Genomic DNA, 25024 nt, shown 5'->3' on the forward strand with positions numbered 1-25024 from the left:
TCACCAACCTCCCAGCTCTTTACTTCGCGCCTCCCCCTCTCCAGCTTTCACCTATCCCCTACCAATTTGTGCTTCTTCCTCCCCCCCACCTTCTTACTCTAACTTCTCAACTCCCCCCCCCCCCCCCCGTCCTGATGAAGGTTCTCAGCCCGAAACGTCAACTGTTTATATATTTTCCTGGCCTTTTGAGTTCTTCCAGCATGCTGTGTGTGTTGCTTACAATTTTCCTTCCTAACTAACAGCTGCATCCACATACTAGCTTTCAAAGGCTGTGTGCTGCAAATTCAGATCCACTGGCTCAGCAGCATTTCCAATTAGCTTCATTTGTCACGTTACGTTGAAACATACGGTGAAATGTGTTGCTTGCTTCAACTCAAATCAGTGAGGATTGTGCCACACTTCCGGTGCCAATGTAGCATGCCCACAACTTACTAACCCTAACCATGGGCGTCTTTGGAACGTGGGAAGAAAGCAGAGCACCTGGGGTGAATGTGCAGACTCCTCACAGGCAGTGGCAGGAATCGAACCCTGACTGGTGATCACTAGCACTGTGAAACTGTTACACTAACTGCTATGCCACCATACCGCCCCGTAATTTCTCAGTATTGTTTTAAATACTCAAGATTTCAGAACAAAATGCTAAAATGTTAGTGGTGACAGAAGAAATGTGGGTGCTGGAATCTGAAGCAATAGCGGTCTGCTGAAGGAACCCAGCGGGGGTTGAGGGGGGTGGGTAGGGAAGGGTGTGCTTCAGGGTTTTTGACCATTCCTCCCCCACCCAATAGATAGTGCTTGACCTGCTGCGTTCCTTGAGCAGACTGCTGTTTTTCTTGCAAAAAATGCACGTGGTGGGATGAAGAAGTACCCTTTTATGCGGTGGAGGCACAACACAGAAAGGGATCCTTCAGTCCACCAAGTCAGCTCCAACCATTCACAATAATACTTGACCCCCCGCCCCATTCCCGTCCCCTCCCAGTTTCCACCAGTCACCTACGAGTGAGGACTGACCTCCCAGCTTGCCTGCCTTTGGGATGTGTTTGGAAAGTGGAGAATGTGGAGGAAACCCACACTGTGACAGAAGAACATGCAGATTGCACACGGACAGCGGGGGGTTGAGACTTGGGTAGTAGCTCTGCCCTCTACACTACTTGCTGTCCAAACTGCACTGTTTGAAGGGTGATAAAGTAGATTCAATTGGGCTGAATTTTTCAGTTCCATGGCATGTTTATCCACCTAAATGTACACAAGCTTAAGATCTCAGAGCAGGCATATCCAAACATGGAACTCCTCAAATAAAATAATCTGTCTCTAGAACTGACTCTGGTTACCTACCAGGCCAACTAGAACCTTAAGACTGGTAGATCCTTGAACTAGGAGAATTTTCAGGGCTTTGGAAGTAAGTGGCAAGCTTTCACAGAGCCAGCACAGGTGAATGGGCTGAAGGGCTCCACAGCGGTATAGTGGAAGAAATAAATGTTTGGTTTGTGAATGGGCTTTCAACCGAACTTGTCCTGGCTGCTGGTGACCTTCTTGAGAGGTGGGGAGTACTCCTGTGCTTTATTCGAAGTAAAATTTATTATCGGAGTACGTAGTGGGTATAAAGGCTTTGGGTTGAGTCATTTAACAGAGGGATACGCAAATTCTTACTCTCCCTTGCAGGCAAAGTATTCGTGTGACTGGTCTAATTGTGTTTTTAGTTCAAAGGTCTCCCAGGCAACCGGTAGGCCAGCCTTTTGTCAACAGCCAGTGGGTGAGTGTCATTGGCAACCAGGAGTGTATTATAACTGAGCCCAGTCGCATCATAGAGCTTGTGGCAATCTCCCATTGCGGTGGTCATCAAAAATCACGTCTGGTGGCTTTACCCCCCACCTTCCCTCCAAAAATAACACCTGCTGATAGCATTATTAGACCACCTCTCTCATAATATAAGTAACATTTCAAAAATATATTACAAACTGAAGTATTTTAAAAATTCTGTTTTATTGGGATATTTTGCAATGTAACTTTAGAGGTGGCACTTGTGTTAACTATCCAGTAGCTTTCACAGTGGACCAGGGAATAAACAGGGTCATTTATTGGACCAGAGGAATTCTGATTGAGGTGTTGAACATCATCAATGGTGATTTGCTGGAGTAAACAGGGAGAAACGATTTCCATTGGTAGAAGGGTTCATGACCGGGGGACACGGGTTGAAAGGGATTGGCAAAAGAACCAGAAGGGAGAGAAAGAAATGTTTTACACGGTGGGTTGTTGAAATCACAATGCTCTGCTTGGCAGTGGATGCAGTTTCAAGAAAAAGAACCTCCTGCACGGAACTCGATAAATTCTTGAAGGGGAAAATTGTGAGGGCTTAGGGAGTCTGTTCCCTAAAGCCAGTCATTGACTCTCTCCCTAATGGCCAAGGATACTCTACACTATCTTATTCATTGAATCTCCTACCAGACCCACGGACGACATTCTCCCGTAGAATCTTTTGATGGCAAACTGTTAAAATAATCAGACTTTTCTGTGTGCAGAGATTGCCCAGTGCCCCAGGCGTGGTCTTTGGCTCTCAGCTACAGTGATGTGCCGTTGTTATGGTCCAGCTTCTGTTGAAGGTTCATCAGTCTCTGCTCCAGCAGTTGCTGCTGGGCAGCCTGGCGTTCAGACATGGCATCCACCTGTGACTCCAGTTTGCTCAGCTGGTTCTCGTACTTTTTCTTGGTCCTTCTGAAGGCTGCGCACAAGTTGCTGCACAAAGAAACCATGCATTTTAATCACAAACACGAGAAGTCTGCAGATTCTAGAAATCCAAAGCAGCACACACAAAAATGCTGGAGGAACTCAACAGGCTGGGCAGCATCAATGGAAATGAATAAACAGCTGACATATTGGGCCTGGACCTTTTTCCAGGACTGAGCTCAGTCCTAAAGAAAGGTCTTGGCCCGAACCGTTGACTGTCTATTCAGTTCCATAGATGTTGCCTGGCCTGCTGAGTTCCTCCAGCACTTTGTGTGTGTTGCTTTGCATTTTAATCAGGCTGTTGCTTAACATGAACAGTTAATTCACTGAAAACTTGTGGATGAGTGTGGAGATAGTTTAAAAAAATACCCTGGAATGAACCAGGGGCCAGAATACGAGTTCCGGGCAGAGTTGTGTTTCAGCTGTCCAGAGCCCATTTAGACCATTGTGAAGAGTGGGGTAAGTTTTTGGAATCTCCTGAAGGAGACTGTAGTTGAAGGGGTGTACAGAATATTAAATTATCTTTATTCTTCCATCCTTCACATACATGAGGAGTAAAAATCTTTACATTACGTCTCCATCTAAATGTGCAATGTTCAATCATAGTAATTTATAATAAACAGAACAGTCAATGTAACATAGAAATACACTCAAATCAGTGTGAGTTAATCAGTCTGATGGCCTTGTGGAAAAAGCTGTCTTGGCTTTTATGGTGCGGTACCGTTTCCCGGATGGTAGCAGCCAGAATAGATTGTGGTTGGGTGACTCAGGTCCTCAATGATCCTACGGGCCCTTTGGACACATCTGTTCTTGTAAATGTCCTGAATCGTGGGAAATTCACAACTGCAGTTGCGCTAGACTGTCCGCACCACTCTCTGCAGAGTCCTGCGATTGACTGAAGTACAGTTCCCATACCAGGCAGTGATGCAGCCAGTCAGGATGCTCTCAGTTGTGCCCCTGTAGAAAGTTATTAGGATTTGGGGGCCTATATCAAACTTCCTCAACCGTCTGAAGAGAAAGAGGTGCTGTTTTGCCTTTTTCACCACACAGTTGGTGTGTACAGACCATGAGAGATCCTCAGTGATGTGGATGCTGAGGAACTTAAAGTTGTTCACCCTCTCAACCCCAGATCCATTGATGTCAATAGGGGATAGCCTGTCTCCATTCCTCCCGTAGTCCACAACCAGCTCCTTTGTTTTTGCGACATCGAGGGAGAGGTTGTTTTCTTGAAACCACTGTGTCAGAGAGATGACTTCTTCCCTGTAGGCCACCTCATTATGGTTTGAGATAAGGCCAATCAATGTAGTGTCATCTGCAAATTTAATTAGCAGATTAGAGCTGTGGGTGGCCACAGAGTCATGGGAATACAGAAAGTAAAGCAGGGGACTCAGTACGCAGCCCTGAGGGGCTCCTGTCTTGAGAGTTGGAGGGGTGCCAGTGCTCTGACAGGAAGTCCAGGATCCAGCTGCACAAGGCAGGGTGAAGGCCAAGGGCTCTGAGCTTCCTGACGGGCCTAGATGGAATTATAGTGTTGAATGCTGAACTGTAGTCCAAAAACAGCATTCTCTCATAAGTATTCTTCTCCAGATGTGTAAGGACGGTGTGTAGAGCTGTGGCTATTGCGTCTTCTGTCGATAAGTTGTGTCGGAGAATTGTAAGGTGTCCAGTGTGGGTGGTAGCAAGCTCCAGGTGTAATCCTTGACCAGCCTCTCAAAGCATTTGCTTACTATTGAGGTGAGTGTGACAGGACACCAGTCAGTTATTCCAGGTTGGAAGGGGTTAAAAGTTATTAACACTGGTTGCACAGTCTGGATTTATATCCAGAATGTTGAAAGATGAAAGGGGCTGATTAATGAGCTAATTGGGTAGATAGATCACTCTCTCTGATTTCAAATGGAAGTCGTTAATAAGGGAACCAGCCAGGCTGCTGGTAGATCTTGGCCTGAGTGACTCATTCACTCATTGATTAGTTTAATAGATTTTGTTGGGTAATGAGGATAAATGCTACCTAACAAAAGAGAGTAAATAATCTGGAGATACAAGACTATAGATGCTGCAATCTAGTGTGGAAAAAAAATAAATGAACATGATCTAATTGGAAAGCAAAAAAAAAACTTTTGATCTTGGAAACCTGAAATTAAAATAAAATTCTGGAAATGTTGGTCAGGGAGCATCTGTGGAGAGTAAAACAAACGTAATTGTTCTGATCAATAATCTTCAATCAGAACTAGGAGAAATTAGCAAACAAGCATATTTTAAGTTGCAGAGATAGAGAGGATGAAGAAATTATCTGTGTTACGGTGCAAACCTCGAGCAATGAGAGACTGAAGAGTGTCAGGTGAGAGGGCAGTGAAGTCCTGTAAATGGCAACTAATCTGTCTGCAGGAGGTACAGATAGGAAAGGATGAATCAACCCGGTAACTCTTCTGCCCTTTACTCTCACTCATTTTCAATTTAGAAATCAAAAATGGTGGGAAAATAGATTGAGAATAAATTGGCAAGAAGTAAAATAAAGGCAGTAAGAATCTAAATATGGGTGAAAATAAAGTGAACATTGGTCCCCTGAAAGTGAGACTGGGGAATCAATAAAGGGGGAAAAGGGAGTAGCACAGACTGGACTGATACATCTTACCTATCTTGAAAGTAGATGCTACTTAACGTATCCCAATAATAATAGAAAACCCAGGGGCAATGTGGCAGGATGTACTTAAAATGATCACGATCACAAATAGCAGATAAACTAATGGGACTGAGGGCCGACTCGTCCTCTGGACCTGATGAGTCAGCTGGTCGACATCTCTAAGTCTTAAAAGAAGTGGCGTCTTAATGGTGGGTTTTTTGATTGGACTGGTTCTCATCTGAATTCAGAAGCATGGGGCATCGTCACACTGAAACATGAGATTGATTGTGGACTCTTATAGTAACCACACTGGTGTTTGGAGAATCTGAAGTTAGAGGTCAGTGACAGAATAAGGGGCTTCCCGTCTGACAAGGAGGGGTTGATCCTCTCAGGTGGTCATGAGTATTTGGAATTCTCTGTCCCAGAGAGCTGTGAAGTGTCAATAACTGAGTTATTATTTAACTGAATAGATGTTGAATTGTTATTTAACATTTTATTGAAATCAACGGTTTTTATCTACAGGGAAAGACTAGAACTGTGAGGAATAGGCAGGAAAGTGGAGTCTAGGCCAGGGTAAGGTCAGCCATGATTTTAGTGAACTCAAACGGTTGTTTGACCCATTCCAGCTTCTTACGTTCCTATCGTGCATTAAACACCCCCATTTTAGTTGTTGTTCCCTCGTACCTGTGCGTATTCTTCAGCTCAGTGGCCAGCTCCTCAGACCGGTACTTTTGGGTATTGTTCTTTTCTATTAGCCTGCCAAGTGATGTAGTCAACTCCTCAATATGATCTCTTAGGTGCTTTTCTCTGTAAAACAATTAAGATTGGATTTTCCCTGAAATACTTTGCAACAGATCAAGTTAAAGAACAGCTGCTTTTAGTGAATAGATGTCATCGAGTCACTGCAACAAGCAGGGGCAAACAAACTTTCTACAGAGGCACAATTGAGAGCATCCTGACTGGCTGCATCACTGCCTGGTATGGGAACTGAATTTCCCTCAGTTGCAGGGCTCTGCAGAGAGCCCAGTGCATCTGCAGATGTGAACTTCCCACTATTCAGGACATTTACAGTGACAGTTGCATAAAAAGGGCCCAAAGGATCATTGGGGACCCGAGTCACCCCAACCACAAACTGTTCCAGCTGCTGCCATCCAGGAAACGGTACTGCAGCATAAAAGCCAGGACCAACAGTCTCCAGGACAGCTCCTTCCACCAGGCCATCAGACCGATGAACTCATGCTGACACAATTGTATTTCGAAGCTATATTGACCGTTCTATTGTATATCTTACTGTACACACTATTTACTACAAATCATTATAATTTGCACATTCAGATGGAGATGTAACGTAAAGATTTTTACTCTTCACATATGTGAAGGATGTAAGAAATAAAAGTCAATAAAGCTCTTCAGCTCATCTAGTCTATGCCGAACTGTTATTCTTACTAGTCCTATCGACCTGCACCTGGAACATGGCCTTCCGTACCTCTCCCATCGATGTACTTACCAAACTTCTCTTAAATGTTGCAATCAAACCGACATACAGCACTTGCACTGGCGGCTCATTTCACACTCGCACCTCTCTGAGTGAAGAAGATAACCCCTCAGGTTGTCCTTAAGTATTTCACCTTTCATCCTCAACGTATGACCACTAGTCCTAGCCTCACCCAATCTCAGTGGAAAAAGCCTGCTTGCATTTGCTCTATCGACAACCCTCATAATTTTGTATACTACTATCAAATCTCCCCTATGCTCCAAGGAATAAAATCCTAAACAATTTAATCTTTCCTTATGAGTTCCTCGAGTTCTGACAAAATCTTTGTGAATTCTCTCTGTTCTCTTTCAATCTTATTGGTATCTTTCCTGTAGGCAGGTGAACAATGCCTTGTACAACTTTAACATAACATGCTAACTCCGACAGTATGCCCTAGATATCTGTGAAGAAGGGTGTGACACCTCAGCATTGTATCATCAAATGCTCCAAGACACATCCGGACACCAGACAGCAATGGATGCAGAGGCAACTCTAAACCTGGCACAAACTGTGGAGAGGAGAATGGTGTTTTTCCAACAACATTTTCTGGTAGGTTAGAGGAAAGGAAGAGATTTTAATTTTGAAAATGAAGAACGTCATTTAATACATTATAAGTTGCTGGATGCGGGATGCTTTTGGGAGAGACGAAAGATGCAAGCAAGCTCCCTCCCCACCCAGGTTACCTGCTGCAGATCTGCTGGAACTGTCTGGATTGAGGAAGTTTATTGTTAAACCTTAAACTGTGGAAAGATCCAGAGAATCTCCTGCTGACTTGGGTGAGACTGGGGCTCTCCCAGTTGATCATCTGGCATTTAGAGACAGCCCCCTTCCTTGGTCTCCCTCTCCTGTTCCCAGTCCTAGCCCCATTAAATCAGCCTATTTATTTATTTAGAGATCCAGCTCGGAATCAGCTTCTTCCAGCCCAATGAGCCTGTGGTAACCAGTGTGACCAATTATCTGTTTACCCGTACACTTTTGGAATGTGGGAGGAAACCAGAGGAAATACACATGGAGGACGTACTCACTCTATGGGTAGAGGCTGAATTGAAACCCGGTTGCTGGCACTGTAACAGTATTATGCCAAACTTACAGAAGCCCAAGGAGCTTCTGTACGGGAAGGTTCTGCGTTTTCTGAAGGAGTGGGCAGTGAGTGGCCTTAACCCCACGTAAAGGGCTCCCTGTGGTTTCTGTCCGTGGAAGCCTAGAGAGCAAAATGGACTGGGTCATGTTATCAAACGTTCTGCTCCTCGGTGCTGAGATGGTCATCCTCCCCCGCCTGCACGATGTGGGGTGGAGGCGACGTTAACCATCACCCCAATCCTGTCCATTTTTGCCATCTTCTGATGCCAGCTCTTCTCCAGCTGCTGTGGGAGAATGACCTGACAGGGCACTTCACTCTGCATTCCGGATGTCCGCACGCCACACGTCCCGGACGAGACCCAGGGCCAAGCTATTAGAAGCCGGAGCAGATTGAAATGAGCTACCTCGGTCTTCAGGCCGCCAGTTTCACCGTTGCTGTTCCCTCTACCCCACACCAGAAGCAGTAGTCCTGGGGGTAAAGCCAGAGGTTGGAAAGTGGGGGAGGGCCTAACTGAAAGGAAGACATGTAGGAAAACAAGAGATTTAGAGGTGAATCTCAAGTAAGTGGTGTGCCCTAATGAGCAGGTAGAATGTGAGCTTACCCTGAGTAACCCCAGGACATTTTACCCTGTGAATTCTGTACTTACGGCAAGGAGACTGCTGTGTGTTCAGACACCAGCTCCGCCTCGCATGTTGCTGACTTGGTTTCCTAAAATTAGAGCAGAATCAAACAAACTTCAGCAGGATTGGCACAGAGAATGTAAAATCCTGATCTAAAAAAAATTATTCTCTCTTTGCTACTGCCGGACTTGGAAGGGAGGTTCCAGTTCCCATCAGGTTACTGGTCCAGCCTGCACTCACAGTGCTTAGAAGAGTGAGAAGTGATTTCACTGGTGCACACGAGGATCCGAGTGGATGCTGAGATGCTCCCTCCCCAGGCTGGGGAGTCTGGGGTCATGGGCATACTTAGGGTAGGGAGGGCAGCCACTCGGGGCTGAGAATTTTTTCTGATGGTAGTCCGTCTTTGGAATTCCCTCCCTCACTGACCCGGGGTGCTCAGTTCTATGAGAACATTTGAGGCTGAGGCTGTTAGATTTTTGGACAGTCACGGAATCAAGGGAAGTGGAATTGTGATTTCAGATCTGGCGAAGTCATACTAAACGCCAGCTGAATAACTCCATTCCGCTCCTATTTCATAACTTCCTCAGTGACCACCATACCCGTGGCTTCAGGAGTGAACACTGACCCCAGCAGAGTGTCAGTGGTCACTGGATTGTGGTCAGGAGCAGGAACACAAACATTCCATATTTAAGGTATCTGCACAGACTGGTCAAAGTCCTTGTATCTATAGACAAAATTCTTGCACTTTGATGGTGACTCTATCCTTGGACATACCTGCCTAACGCAGCCTGTCCTGGGGTCCTCCTGCAACCATTCATCCCGCTGTTCTTGCCAGTGTGTAAGGAGGAGCCTTATGGCTTCATCCTGATGGTCTTGAGATTGCAGCTTCTGCTCCAATCTTCTCTTCTCCTTCTTCATCCAACTCAGTTGACTTTTTAGCCAGGACATATCTTCCTGATAGTCACAGTGATCCAGGGAGATGGAGAATATATTACTATTGGGTTGTTTGACCATAGAATGCATAAGACAATGATTACTGAACCTCTATGGTGTTACTTCAAACCTCAACTGGCCACTGAACTAGCCTTGATCTGGCTGTCACTGTCTTCCACTCCTTCTGGCAGATGTCAGCTGTGGTTCAGTGAACAGTATTCTGCCTCACACCTATGTTAGAAAGTTGTGGGTTCAAAACCCACCAAAGGCTCCCGCCTACAGTCTAAGATTAATGGTGCCTCTGAGGGAATTAATATACTCTCAGATCATATTAACTGAGATTTTAAACTGAGGCCACAGTTCAAACTTTCAGATTTGATGGCCAATATTTTATTCAAGAATAAGATGGGGCCTGCTCCTATGCTGTAATATTTTATAACAAGAGGAGGCCATTCAGATCGACAAACCCTGACCTCCTATTGAGTTACATTATGGGTAATCTGAATTTTAAACCCATTTAACCAACTTTGTCTTATAACTTGTAGAATCCCCTTACAAAAAAAAAGCCGCTGCCTGCCAGTCCAGCCACTCACCCGGACAGCCATCAGATCTTGCTGCAGGTCTTCCTTCCCTTTATTCTGTTGCTGAAGCATCCCAGGAAAACGTGAGCAGAACCCAGGTGAGGGTAGATCCCGCACCACTGGCATGACCTCGCTGTTTCCACTTTGCTGGTAGCGCTTCAGATTGGGTGAAATGTCCCCCAGATTGATGATGGTCTGTTTCATGGCAGTGTAGCTCTGCCTTAGTTTGACAATTTCTCCTCTCAGGCGGGCAATACTGCTGTCAACTTCTGGCTCACCTGAGAATTTTAAAAAAAAGGTAGTAGACCATTCTCCCCTCATGCCTGTACTGTCATCCAATCAATTCATGACTGATCTTTTATCTCAGTGTCATTCTTGTACACATACACCATTTCCCTCAATTTTCTTAAAAAAAATGGTGACAAATCAGCACATAGGAGAGAGATTGAAAATCTGGCTGCATGGTACCACAACAGCCTCTCGCTCAATGTCAGCAAGACCAAGGAGCTGATTATTGACTTCAGGAGGAGAAAACCAGAGGTCCTCATCAGAGGTGGAGAAGGTCAGCGATTTTAAATTCCTTGGTGCTACAATTTCTGAGGAGCTGTCCTGGGCCCAGCACACAAGTGCCATTATGAAGAGAGCATGGCAGCAACTCTACTTTGAGAATTTTGCGAAGATTTGGTATGTTATCTAAAACTTTGGCAAACTTCTAAAGAAGTGTGGTGGAGAGTATATTGACTGATTGCATCATGGCATGGTATGGAAATACCAATGTCCTTGAATAGAAAAGCCCATAAAAAGTTGTGGACACAGTCCGGGTCATCACGGCTAAAGCCCCTCCCACCATTGAGCACATCTACACAGACCTCTGTCGCAGTAAAGCAACATCCATCATCAAAAATCCCCACCACCCAGGTCAAGCTCTCCTCTCACTGCTGCCATCAGGATGAGAGTACAGAAGCCTCAGTACTCACATTACCAGGTTCAGGAACAGTTATTACCCCTCAACCATCAGGCTCTTGAACCAGAGAGGATAATTTTACACACTGAACCGTCCTCACTGCCTATGGACTCACTTTCAAGGACTCTTCATCTCATGTTCTCGATATCTATTGCTTATTTATTTATTATTATTTTTCTCTTGTATTTGCACAGTTTGTTGTTCTTTGCACGTTGGTTGTTTGCCCTGCTGGGTGCGGTCTTTCATTGTATTATGTTTCTACTGTGGATGCCTGCAGGAAAAAGAATCTCTGGGTTGTATATGGTGACATATGTAAATTGATAATAAATTTACTCTGAACCTATCCATCTCTACCATGAAAATATACTTTGTGGTCAGGTCACGATATTAAATACATCTGTACACCTGCTCGATAATGCAAAACTAATCAGCCAATCATGTGGCAGCAACTCAATGCATAAAAGCATGCAGACACGGTCAAGAGGTTCAGTTGTTGTTCAGAAAAAAACATCAGAATGGGGGAAGAAATGTGATCCAAGTGACTTTGACTGTGGAATGATTGTTGGTGTCAGATGGTGTGGTTTCAGTATCTTAGAATTTGCTGATTTCCTGGGATTTTCACGCATGTCTCTGGAGTTTACAGAGAATTGTGTGAAAAACAACAGAAGTCCAGTCAGCAGCAGTTCTGTGGGTGAAAGTGCTTGTTAGTGAGAGAGGTCAGAGGAGAACGGCCAGACAGGTTCAAGCTGACAGGAAGGTGACAGTAACTCAAATAACCACACGTTACAACAGTGGTATGCAGAAAAGCATCCCTGAACGCACAACATATTGAACCTCAAGTGCATGGGCAACAGCAGCAGGAGACCACAGGCATACAGAAATATACTCAGTGTCTCTACACCCTGAGATCTAACAAAGTGGCCACTGATTGTACATTCAATAACTGCATCTCCACTGCACGCTTTATAGAGACTGGCAAAGTTCACTACCCACTTAGTGAAGAAATTTTTGATCTCTATGCTTCTCTAAGTGCGGCCTCTTTACTATTGATATCACTCCGCCGCTGGCAGCTCTGCCTGTTAAGCAATTTTCTCCCTTTATTTCTTTCCCTTTCTCTCTTCCCACTGACGCTCTAAAATCTTGCCCTTATGCCCAATCCTTTGGTTGGCTGCCCAGGGCTCAGTATCAAACTTTGATCGTGAAGGAGTCATAGTCGTAGACTCACAGAGCACTAAGCACAGAAACGGGCCACTGGGCTCATCTATTCCATGCCGAATTGTGATTCTATTGTCCCTCAGCTGGACCATAACCCTCCCATCCATGTACTTACCCAAATTTCTCCTAAATATTGCAATCAAAGCTGCATCCAACAATTCCACTGGCAACATGTTTCACACTCGCACCATGCTCTAAGTGAAGAAATTCCCCTTAAATATTTCACCTTTCACCCTTAATGTATCACCTCTAGGTCTAGTCTCACCCTACCTCAGTGGAAAAAGCCTGCTTGCATTTATCTTGTCTATACCCCTCATAATTTTGTATACTCCACCCCCTCATTCTCCTATGCTCCAGGGAATAAAGTCCTAACCTATTCAACCTTATCCTATAACAAAGCTATTCAAGTCCTGGCAACCTCCTTGTAGATGTTGTCTGTACTCTTTCAATCTGACTGATATCAGGTGACTGAATGTTACCTCATATCTCCACCGACCACTGAACTAGCCTTGATCTGCTTGTCACTGGGACGCCAATTCAGGATGCATCAACTACGTACCACTCCCTCACTCAAGTATCTGTGGGTCAGTGAGCGGCATATTAGCTCACATCTATGGAAGTTGTGGGTTTACACTCCTCCGAAAAACCTCAGCCTGCAGTCTACAACCAAAGGCTTCTTAAATTTGTAAACTGCTCAGAGCATGGGAGGAACTGGCTAACATGGCCGAGTGATCTGAGAGCTGTGATGACAGGGTTCCCTTAGCCCCAGCTTCCTAAGTGTGGTCAGCCCCACTATTCACCCAAGCAAATGTATCACCTGCGTCTGGTTGTCTTCCTATGGTTTCAGCCTTGACCAGAAGTTTTCCATAGGCCTCGATGCAGTCGTCACTATAAAAAACCGATTTACAAAGAGTCATTTCTAGAGAAAGTGAACTGAAATGAAGTACTTGAACATATCTAAACTGGAAGCACCAGGCAGCTCTGGTTTGCTAATATCTTGTTCTGTTTCATTCAGAGTATAGACCATGTCTAGAACATAGTTAAAGCATAGTACTGTTCTTCACATAATAAATAATTTTTAAAAATCAGATACTGTAATAAAAACAACTACAACCTAAAATAGCTATTTTTAAAACTTCTCTTTCCCACTTCAGAGTCTCCGACCTGAAATATTAACATTGTTTTTCTTTCCACAGACACTGCCTGGCCTGTTGAGTATTTCCAGTACTTTCTGTTTCTATTTCAGATTTCAAGCATCTGTAGTTCTTTTAATAAACTTTTCATTAACTGACCTCCATATTTCTTGGCTGGGCCTTACTTGAAGGCAGCCTGGTCCACAGCAGTGTTAAACGTTGCCTGTTCATTGAACACCTGGGCCAGATCTACTGTTCTCACCTCTGTATTGCAGGAGGATGGGAAAACACTGGAGAAGTGCAAAGGGTGATAGCAGAAACAAGAAGTTGTACTTACCAAACAAGTTCAAACAAGAGGGGTAGTTTCTCTTGCAAGATAAACAATGATCCAAGAAGGATCTGTTAGATTATGAAGGGGAACAATAGGATCGATGAAGAGCTCTTTCTATCATGGGAGTAACCAGAAACCAAAAGCCATTAACTATAGGTGAAAACTTTTTAAAAACAGACGTCAGAAATAGAAAATGTTTGAAATACTCAGCAGGTCAAGCTGAATCTGTGGGAGGAGAAAAAGAGCTAATGTTTCAAGTCAAAGATCTGAAGAGAATCGTCCACCTGACAAAGGTTCTTGATCCTAAAATGTGAACTCTGTTTCCCCTCCTACAGATACAGCCTAACCTGATGAGGATTGTCATTTCGGAAATGTGATTTTTTCCTAAATCCCCAGACAGAAATTCAGGAAAAAAAAATCCTTTTCTTGAGAGAGCCAGAAAAATGTGGCACTCAGGGGGCAGTGTCGAGTTCCTGAGCCTCAGCACCTATCCTGGGCCCACCATGTTGATGCAATCATGGTGAAGGCATGCCAGCGGCTGTAATTCATTAGGAGTTTGAGGAGATCTGGTGTGTCACCAAAGACTCAAGCAAATTTCAATAGATGTTTCACTTGGCTATAGGGGACCAGTCCGTAATCTGTTCAGTATTATATTTACCTCCTTAAACCATTTACCTCAAATTGAAGGAGGTAGTGGAGGGAGAGAGAGCTCTATAACAAAGTCATAGAAAACTACAATGCAGAAACAGGCCACTCAGCCTATTTAGTCCATGCTGAACCATTTAAACTGCCTAGTCCCATCGACCTGCACCCAAATCATAACCCTCCATACCCCTCCCATCCATGTACTTATCCAAACTTCTCTTAAATGTTGAAATCAAAATTGCATCCACTGGCAGCCCATTCCACACTCTCACGTCCCTCTGAGTGAAAGAGTTTCCCCTCACCCTTAAAGATTTCACATTTAATCGTTAACCCATGAACTTTAGTTGTAGTTCACGCAACCTCAGTGGAAAAAGCCTGCTTGCATTTACCCTGCCTATACCCCTCATAATTTTGTGTGCCTCTATCAAATCTGCTCTCAATCTTCTATGTTCTAGGGCATAAAATTCTAACCTGTTCAATCTTCCCTTATAACTCAATCCCTCCAGTCCCAGCAACATTCTTGTAAATTTTCTCTGTACTCGTTCAACCTTATTTACTTCTTTCTTGTAGGTAGGTAAACTGTACACAATACTTCAAATTAGGGCTACTGTGCCTATTGTCTTGTTTATTATTTATTTATTAATTATCATACTGCCCTGCACTGTTTTGTGCACTTTATGTAGTCCTGTGTAGGTCTGTAGTCTAGTGTAGTTTTTGTGTTGTTTAGTGTAGCCTTGAGTTGTCTCACTTAGTCTAGTGTAGTTTTGTGTTGTTTCATGTAGCACCAGGGTCCTGGAGGAACGTTGTTTCATTTTTACTGTGTACTGTACCAGCAGTTGATGATTGAAATGACAATAAAAAGCGACTTGACTTGATTTTCCAATGTCTCATACAACTTCAAAATAATAGCACAACTCCTGTCCTCAATATTTTGATCTATGAAGGCCAATGTGTCAAAGGCTTTCTTTATGAACCTATCTACCTCTAATGTCACTTTAAATGAATTATGGACCTGTCTTTCCCCTATCCTTTTGTTCTACTGCACTCCTCAGTGCCCTACCACTCACTGTGTAAGATCTAGACTGGTTGGTCCTCCTCACACTTGTCTACATTAAATTCCATCTGCCATTTTTCCAGCTGGTCCAAATCTTGCTGCAAGCTTTAATAGTCGTCCTCGCTGTCCACTACACCCTCAATCTTAGTGTCATTTGCAAATTTGCTGATCCAGTTAACCACATTATCATCCACATCATTGATATAGATGACGAACAACAATGGACCCAGTACCAATCCCAGTGGCACTACAATAGTCACAGGCCTCCAGAGAGGCAATCATCCTCTACCACTCTCTGGCTTCTCCCACAAAGCCAATGCCTAATTTAATTTACTACCTCATCTTCAATGCAAACAACTGAACCTTCTTGACCAACCTCCCATGTGGGACCTTGTCAAAAGCCTTGCTGAAGTCCATGTAGACAACATCCACTGCCTTACCTTCATCAAATCTCCTAGTAACTTACTCAAAAAACTCCATAAGATTGGTTATACACGATCTACCGTGCACAAAGCCATGCTAACTATCTCTAATCAGTCCCTGTCTATTCAAATACACATGTTTCCAGTCCCTTTGAATACCTTCCAATAACTTTCCCTCTGACTCACTGGCCTATAATTCCCTCGCTTATTCTTAGAGCCTTTCTTAAACAGCGGAGCAACATTAGATATCCTCCCGTACTCTAGTACCTCACCTGTCACTGAGGATGATTTCTATTTCTCTGCTAGAACCCCTGCAGTTTCTGCACTAGCCTTCCACAGGGTCTGAGGGAACGTATTGTCCACCCTAATATACCTCAAGACAACAAACACCTCCTCCTCTGTGATTTGTATAAAGTCCAGGACCTCGCTGCTGCTTCGCCTCATTTATAGACTCTATGTCTGTCTCCTGAGTAAAGACAAATGCAAAAAATCCATTATGATTTCCCTCATCTGGCTCCATGCACAGCTTACTATTCTAATCTTCCAGAGGACCAATTTTGTCTCTTGCAATGCTTAAGCTCTTAACGTGTCTGAAGAATCCGTTAAGGTTCTCCTTTATCTTGTACAATCTGTGCATAGAAGTTTCAAACCCTTACAGGTTCACAGTTTGAGGGGCAATCGGTCTCACCTGTACTGCACAGCAAGGCTCAGTGCAGTGCTGTTTGATTCGTGCTTTCCCAGTAAAATGGTCAGCCTCTCGCAGTCACCCTTGCACTCCTGAAGAACCCCGGACAGCAGGTTATTGCGTTCCTTCCACTCATCGATGGAACTACAGAAAGAAAAGGGGCAAAGCAGCCATCAAAATGGACATCTTTCACCCCTCCAAGTCACCTTGACTGGAGACATCCCGCCCTACAAACTACCTTTTCCCAAAGCTCCATTCTGGAAAGTGCTAATAGGACTATTAAGAGAAAAATGTCATGCCATCTTAAAAGTTTCTTCCCTGTGCAGTTAATCTGATCAACCATCTTAGTTAGCCTCCACTCCCACCTCACTCTATCTATTACTGTCACTGCACTGCTGTTTGCATGCCAGTATTTACGTATTTATGCACATTTTATTCCACCTCAGCATTCTAACTTTATTTTTATATAATTCTTTACTCTTTATAATAGTTGAATGTTGTTTTTTGTTGCGTGTTGCATCCTAACCATCACACCACAGAAAGTTTCTAATCCATAAAAATGTATGCAAATGGTAAACAAAATTGATCCTTGTTCCTCGATGAATTTTGCAGTAAAGGCACATGGGAAATGGCCGGGATAGCTCCCTCCAACATCTTAAGGTAATAACTACCAGCCATGCCAAAAATATCCACATCCAAGAATGAAATGATTAAACTATCTTACTCCAAATTATTCATCAAGAAAAATACAAGAGTGGGTGAGATTCCAAAGTACATGGTTCATTGGGATTTTTACAATGTCGGTCCAATGGCTTACTTCCTCAGCTGATCCACTTCCATTTCTGAGTCTTGAATCCTGACTCCGACCACATTGGATTCGTGTGTTAGAAGGAATCGGGAGAACTCCTGCACACCTGAACAATTCTGGAATGACTGCATCAATCGTTCAAGGGCAAAGCCAGGATCCTGCAGTGGAGATGAGGGCAGGGATGAAGATGCTGATTCTCAAATGGAGGAAGAACCCCTCTTACAGAGACCAACACTACCCACTGCTTTGGATCAGGTCTGGGGAGTATCCATGGCAACAGCACCCCAGACTGGTGTGCAAAGCTATGATCGTCATCTATAGAATGGAATTCACAGATGCACACCTGGTTAAGTATTGAAACCCTGTACCCTGAGAATTACTTTGTGCACTGACGCCTCGATCTCATTGCCGATGGTGTCAGATCCAGGGCTGCCCGTAACCCTGGGAGGTGAGGAGTCTCTCTCAGTCCGCTGCACGTTCTGGAGCGACGACAGCAATTCATCAGCCTAATGCAGGGACAAAAAGGATCAGGATGTAATCAAATGGAATATCTCTGCTGCCCAGTCAAGAGCACAATAAATGCATGCAGCTAGACACAAACATGCACAAAAACTACCTCTTATGCACATACATAGATGCTTGTAAACACTTCTGTGAACAACTATCACCCACAAGCATGTGCACATATGCACACATAAACATAATACACTGCTAGAAATAAAAAAAACAATCCAAAGCCATGAAGGACTGGTTTTAACAGAGTACAGTACAGGCCCCTAAGCCCACAATGTTGTGCCAACTTTTTAACCTACTTTAAGATCAATCTAATCTTTCCTTCCCACACAGCCCTCCATTTTTCTTTCATCCATGTCCCCTTAAATGTCCCTAATGTATCTGCCTCTACCATCGCCCCGACATCATGTATCATGCATAAAATGCATATAACTCTGACATCGCACCTCTACTTTCCTCCAGAGTTATGCCCCCTCATATTAATAATTCCCACCCTGGGAGAAAGGCAATTGATGCACACACATCAGCCACTGCGCAGAGTAAGTTTTACTCTCTATATAGCTTCAGCTGTCCCTGTTCTGTGAATGATTGATGGGATATTGATAGGGAGCTTCGCTCTGTATCTAGCCTCTGCTGCCCCGTTTGCAATATTTGATGGGTCCGTTTAGATGGAGGTTGACTCCATAACCGCAGAGTGATTGATGGGATTGCATATAGGAAGCCTTGCTCTGTATACAGCTCATGCTGTCCTTGTCCAGGGACAAGAATATTTGATGGGTCAATGTACAGGGAGTTCCGCTCTGAATCTAACTCAAGTTGTACCTGGTCTGGGAGCGTTCAGCATTGATGCTCTTTTTCTGGTACAAGCTCATGTGGAAAGTTAAGCTTTTGTTTCTTGAATGGATCAAGTATACCTAAGATGTTCTGGAGTACTCTGTAAGTTACTGGACCCTTTCAAAGTACAACAGAGCAGGCACCGATCCCAACCATTGGGAGCCAGGAGCCATGTTGGCTGGTGGGGGGGGGGGGGGGCAGAGTGCACTCACCTTTAGACGGAGCTTGTCCCTCTCCCGTTGAATCCTGCCAACAGCCATCATGGTAGACTGCAGCTCCTGCTCCCTCCCGTGGAGCTGGTCTCTGAGCTGCTGGTTCTTCTCCCTCAGGCACTCCATGTCCAACTCCCACTGCGTCCTCTCCTCCCGTAGCTCCGGGCTCAGGTCGATGTCCAGCTCCCGTTCCACTTCCTCGATTGTCTGTGCGGTGGAGGAGAGGTTATGGCAGACATGGTAACATGGATATACTGAGCGAGGGTGGGGGCTACTAGGTAACGCATTCACTGAACCTTAGGGTGTCCTGCATATCTCTCTACTGCTACCTCCCTCGCACCATGACTCAATGACGTCTGATTTAGAGACCCATGTGAAAGCACATTCCACATTCTTACCAGTCACTGTGGGACCAAACTGCTACTGAATTTCACGTTAGTGACTGGGTAACAGTTACGTCCTTTTGTTCCAGACCCCACCGTAGGAGGAAACAGTTTCTCCACAGTTGTCCAATCAACTGAATTAATCAACTTAAATAGATTTCTCAGCTCTCCTTTTTTACTCGGCTTCAACAACAACATTAGGACACAGACAAATTCCATCCTCGGAAGTAGTCTTTTCCCAATGACCATTCCCTGATCCACCATCCAGTCTCTGAGACAACCTCCATGGTCTGTATCAATTCCCATGGTCTACTCTGTGGACAAGTGTCTAGCTTTTGGGGCAGCGGTTGGTTTTTGGATCCCTACTTGAGCGACCAGCTCCCAGCGTGCAAAGGTAGCCTCCTCTTCCTCAGAGATGTCACCACGGCGTGGGATTTCAGCTTTCCACGTGTGCACGGTGTCCTCGATTTCCGTCAGCACCTTGTGCAGAGCCCCCGAGAGGTCGCAGGGTTCACCTGCAGAAGGAAATGGAGCAGCAGTGAGCATGGGTGGTATTGATTGAGACTCGTGCTTCTGATCAGTGCCCTGCACAGTGGGCCGCAATCTCAAGTCAACGAGCCTTGCATTTATACACCTCTAGGTATCCTCAGGACGTTATGAAACTAAATTAGACACCAGGCTGCTAAAGGGGTTGTTAGGGCTGAAAACCAAAATCTTGGATGAAGTATTTGGTTTCAAGGAGTATGTTAATTAAGGAATTGGTGGAGAGAGGATTAGGGAGGGAATTTCAGAGCCTAGGGCTCAGGCAGATGAAGACACAGTCACCATTCAAAGAGCAATTATTGTATGTGAGCAGAGCTTTCAGTTTGATTTTTTGATTTTTTGGATGTGGACATCAAACAAAAAGCCAGCATTGCTTGTCCGTGTCTAAGTAGTTGGAGGCAATGATGATGAGCTGCCTTTTCGAGACCCTAGAGCCCATCTGGTGATGATGTTCCCATGTACTGTTAGTTAGGGATTAGAACAGAGCAGGGAGCTGGTAAAGCTTATGGAGGGCCAGAGCATGACTACACGTAAACAGCTCTGTAGGTGCTGGAAGTATTGATCAACACAAACTCAGCAAATCAGGAAGCATCAATGGAATGAAATAAACTATCAATGTTTCGGGCCTAGATACATCATCAGGAAACACACACAAAATGCTGGTAGAACGCAGCAGGCCAGGCAGCATCTATAGGAAGAAGCATAGTCGACGTTTCAGGCCGAGACCCTTCGCCAGGACTAACTGCAAGATGAGATAGTAAGAGATTTGAAAGTGGGAGGGGGAGAGGGAGCTCCAGAATGATAGGAGAAGACAGGAGGGGGAGGGATGAAGCCAAGAGCTAGAAAGGTGATTGGCAAAAGGAATACAGAGCTGGAGAAGGGAAAGGATCATGGTTCGGGAGGCCTAGGGAGAGAGAAAGGGGGAGGGAGCATCAGAGGGAGATGGAGAGCAGGCAAGGAGTTATTGTGAAAGGGGCAGTTCCACCAGCATTTTGTGTGTGTTGCTTGTATTTCCAGCATCTGCAAATTTCCTCGTAAATACATTATCAGGAGTCCTGATGAAGGGTCTTGGCTTGAAATGTCAACTGCTTACTTGTCTCCATGGCTGCTACCTCATTTGCTGAGTTCCTCAAGCATTCAGAACATGATTAAGACTGAGTACGCAGCGGCCCCTTGTTACTGGGGCACCATGCCAGTCCAGACACTTGAGCTGATTATACTCTCTGATGTTGTACCAGAGGTGACATTCAATACCTAGTACTCAGCAATGCTTTTCCTACTAACCTGCTAGTAATGAGGTTGGACAAGGCGGTCCAGGGCAGTGGGAATCTGTGGAGAGGCCCTGGTCTGGAAATTGACACATCCTGCTCTCTGGGTATTGGTTGTCACTGAGATCAGAGCAAGTTTCCAGATATTCATCATCTACCCTGCAAGGAGAATAAAACCATAAGGTATAGGAGCAGAATGAGGCCATTTGGCCCATCAAGTCTGCTCTACCATTTCATCATGGCCAATCCAATTTTCCTCTCGGCTCAATCTCCCGATTTCCCCCCAGATCCCTTCATACCCTGACCAGTCAAGAATCTAATAACCTCTGCCTTAAATACACATAAAGACTTTTGCCTCCACAGCAGGTGGCAAGGAATTCCACAGATTCATCACCCTCCGGCTAAAAAAATTCCTCCTCATCTCCTTTCTAAAAGGACGCCCCTCTATTCTGAGGCTGTGTCCTCTGGTCTTCAACTCTCCCACCACAGGAAACATCTCCACATCCAACTCTATCGAGGCCTTTCACCATTCGATAGGTTTCAATGAGATCACCCCAAATAAGTGGTTTGAGGAACCCGCAAGTGACCGAGGCCAGGTTAATGAGCAGCCAGATGGTCCAGAAGGAAAACGGAAGGAATAACACATCTGAAACAGTAGGTGGAGGAACGTCATACAGCTTGACCCTGCTGAGGTTAACAGCTACCATCTATGGGCAGGGGATAGTGGTCGTCCAGCTGTAGTCAAACTTGTCTAGTCACTCCATGCTGACTTGGCCCTCCTGACTGGCCACTCAGAGCCAATTACGCCAAGCAGGTGGCAAGCAGATACACGGAGTGAGAGTAGCAGACCTGACATGATCTCGTAGAATGTTGGAACAGTCTGAAGGGACTAAGTGACCTCATCTTCTTATATTTCAGCAGCTGTGCACTTCAGGAAGCATCTCACTGGCTGGAAATCTTTGAAAGGAATGCAAAACATGTTGCAGAAATGCATCTTCTTAAATGATTGACATTATCTGTCAATAGGGGCGATGGAGAATTGCCCATCTGTTTGATCTGTTTGGGGGGCGGTTGCTGGAATGAAAGGTGGGAGCTTCAAAGCTTTCTCGATAGCTGATTAATTGAAAGGAACTCTCCTTACTGCCATTCACAGTAACAATGGGAAAATCAGGAATCCTTAGCTAGGCCTACCTGCTGGTGGTGAGAGTCAATCTGTCGATCTTTCTGTTCAGCTTGAGAATAACAACAAGTAACTCTGTGATCTGCCTCTCATAACGCAGGATAGCCACTTCCTCTTGCTCGTCCTCCTCATCCTCCTCCTCCTCCTTCAATACCCCCAGCTGTGAGACAGAACAAAAGGGGTCAAGTAATGTTCACAACACAAAATGTGTAAGATTTTGAGTGCCCTGGACACTGTACATAGAATGACTTTTTTTTCTTTCTTTCAGGTGGTCAATCTTTAGGAGTATAGATTTTGGTTAATTAGTAGTGGATGGGGGGGGGGTGAAATAAAATTATTTCATTGAATGAATGGTGAAGCTCTTTTACTCACTGTCAGAGAGGCTAATGGAGGTAGAAATCCTCATTAAATGGAAGGCCGACTGCCTTCCTTTTGTGGGGTCGATGTTCCTGATCCAATTTGTTGTGCGAGGGGAGTGTTTTTGGGGGGGGAGAGAGAGGGAGGGGAGAGGGAGAGAGAGAGGGAGGGAAAGGGCAAGAGCGGGGGGGGGGAGTGGAAGAAGGAGGGAGGGTGTGGGAGAGGGAGGAAGTGTGAGGGAAGAGGGAGAGGGAGGAAGGGAGAGGGAGGAAGGGAGGGTGGGGGAGAGAATTTCATTTTGTAGAGCTTTCACATACTAGTATTGGGTGAAAACTACAGGCAACAGAGTTGTTCTTGAAACAATAGCACTGCTATGATGTTGGAATATGACAGGTCCAACATAGTAAAATAATGTGATTTATTGAGATGATGAAGCCGGAGTTGTTTGTTCTCTTTAAAACAGAGAAGATTTTAGGGTGAGGTTTTCAAATAATGAGGGGTTCTGCCAGATTAATTTGGGTTTGGAGCGGCAGGGGGGGTTGGTGACAAGGATTTGGAGTGATTGGTAGGAGGAGGGGGATGAATAGAAATGCAGTGAGTGATGTGGAACATGCCGCTTGCACAGGCAGGGGAAGAGGTTCAATGCGAACCTTCAAAAGGAGCTGAAGAAGGAGTTGAGGAACACCCTGACTGAGAGAGCACGGCATAGAAACAGGCCCAATCTGTCCGCCGTGATCACCAAGTACTGATCCACACTAATCCCATCTACCACCATTTGATCTGCAGCCTGTTATGTCTTCAGGGTCAGTTTGAGTGACAGAGAGTAACACTATAAGACCATACCTCCATTCCTGAGCAGAAATTCCAACTCCTTTCGTTCTGGAGAAAGGTAAAGGAGGGGTTGGCCTTTTATGGATTCTTGCTGTTTGTTGCTCTGCCCGGGTGTCACTCTCTTATGGGTTGCAACCTCAATTTAGAGGTTTGTTGAGTTTGTGAAACAAAAGGCTAGTTGTTGGCCGTCCCTGGGATTTCCTGTCTCAGCGAAGCTCGGAAGCGCCCTTCCTCTGGTGCTGCTTTCAAGTCAACAATCTCTGGATTTTAACATCCTCTTTCAGATTAACCCTCAAAGAGCAAGGGGCAACACATGAGGAATTGCCGAGTGAGTAGAGTTACATGACATGTACTGCACAGAAACATCATTCTTCGAGCTGATGTACTATATATGGCGTGCATGAGTTTTGTGAAACTCCTCCATTCAAACCCTAAGCTTCCAGTTACCATTCACTTCAATTCTCCACCCCCCTGCAGTCTGACCTCTTTGTCTTTGGCCTCTTAGACAATTCCAATGAAGCCCAACTTGAGTTCAAGGAACAGCTTCATTTCTTCCAAGTAGGCACATCAGACCTTAGGACTAAACAATGAATTCTGATATCCTGCCTTTTCATTTTGGTCACATTAAACCTATTCTAATAAAATACTCTCCCTCTACTAGATGAGTATTTCCCTGCACTTTCTCTTGTTATTTCAGGTTTCAGCATCTGCAGGATTTTGAATTTGAACATATCATGTGACTTCTCTGCTCCATGCCTATCCCACACTAATCTTCTCCCTTCCCTTCACATCGTCACTACTGCCTCCTATCCCTTTCCCCTCACGTGTTTATTCAACTCAAGCTACAACACACGGTTTGATCCTCGCAGCCCGGGGATGTGGACCTGGAAGAAGATGCAGGCATCCTCCCAATGGATTTGAAGCATTTTGCAGAGACAACTTCGGCAGCGCATCTCTTGCACATTGAACTATGACTCACAAGTACGCAGCAGTTTTGGAATCACTTCCTTTGAGTAGACCATGACTTTAAATCTTGATCTTTGATCTCCCTGTTTATTAGCCAGCCAAAGGTAATCCATAGATCATTACACCATAAGATTTAGGAACAGAAATAGGCCAATTAACCCATTGAGTCTGCTCCATCATTTCATCCTGGTTGATCCATTTCCCTCTTAGCCCCAATCTCTCACCATCATGCCCTGACTAATCAAGAATCTATCAACTCTGCCTTAAATATACCCAGTGACCTGGCCTCCACAGCCACCTGTGGCAATGTATCCCACAGATTTACCACTCTCTGGCTAAAGAAATTCTTTCTAATCTCTGTCTAAATGGACGTCCCCCAATTCTGAGACTGTCCTCTGGTGCTAGACTCCCCTTCTATAAAAAACATTCTCTCCAAATCTACTCTATTGAGGCATTTCAACATTTGATAGTGTTACATACCCCAAAACTGGGTTGTCAAACCAGCAGAAATGGAACACTCGTTGGAGTCTGTAGTTACTAGAAACTAATAAAGTTTATTAGTAAATGAAGTAATACAGTACACTAAATGC

At 44.7% G+C, this 25024-nt stretch overlaps 1 protein-coding gene across 3 annotated transcripts; it reads right to left on the reverse strand.

Annotated features, from left to right (window-relative positions):
• Nucleotides 1-738: 738 nt before the first annotated feature.
• On the reverse strand, nt 739-23672 carry LOC132406143 (colorectal mutant cancer protein-like). 3 transcript variants are annotated; one of them, XM_059991395.1, is made up of 14 exons: nt 23481-23672; nt 22292-22440; nt 21117-21259; nt 19656-19804; nt 18907-19113; nt 17716-17853; nt 17357-17505; nt 16543-16683; nt 13087-13157; nt 10103-10368; nt 9351-9530; nt 8603-8664; nt 6026-6148; nt 739-2730 (listed from the first exon to the last, which is right to left on the reverse strand). In XM_059991395.1, exons 1-14 carry the CDS (start codon nt 23484-23486, stop codon nt 2556-2558), a joined length of 1959 nt encoding a protein of 652 aa, XP_059847378.1. In that variant the 5' UTR covers nt 23487-23672; the 3' UTR covers nt 739-2555. The 3 variants fall into 3 exon arrangements, with proteins under 3 accessions (XP_059847378.1, XP_059847379.1, XP_059847380.1); XM_059991396.1 differs by having other exon boundaries at nt 17728-17853; nt 23481-23671; XM_059991397.1 differs by lacking the exon at nt 23481-23672 and adding an exon at nt 22653-22749.
• Between the last annotated feature and the right edge of the window lie 1352 nt (nt 23673-25024).

Source organism: Hypanus sabinus, chromosome 16, assembly GCF_030144855.1.
Source record: "Hypanus sabinus isolate sHypSab1 chromosome 16, sHypSab1.hap1, whole genome shotgun sequence".
In the NCBI taxonomy this organism is placed as follows: domain Eukaryota; kingdom Metazoa; phylum Chordata; class Chondrichthyes; order Myliobatiformes; family Dasyatidae; genus Hypanus; species Hypanus sabinus.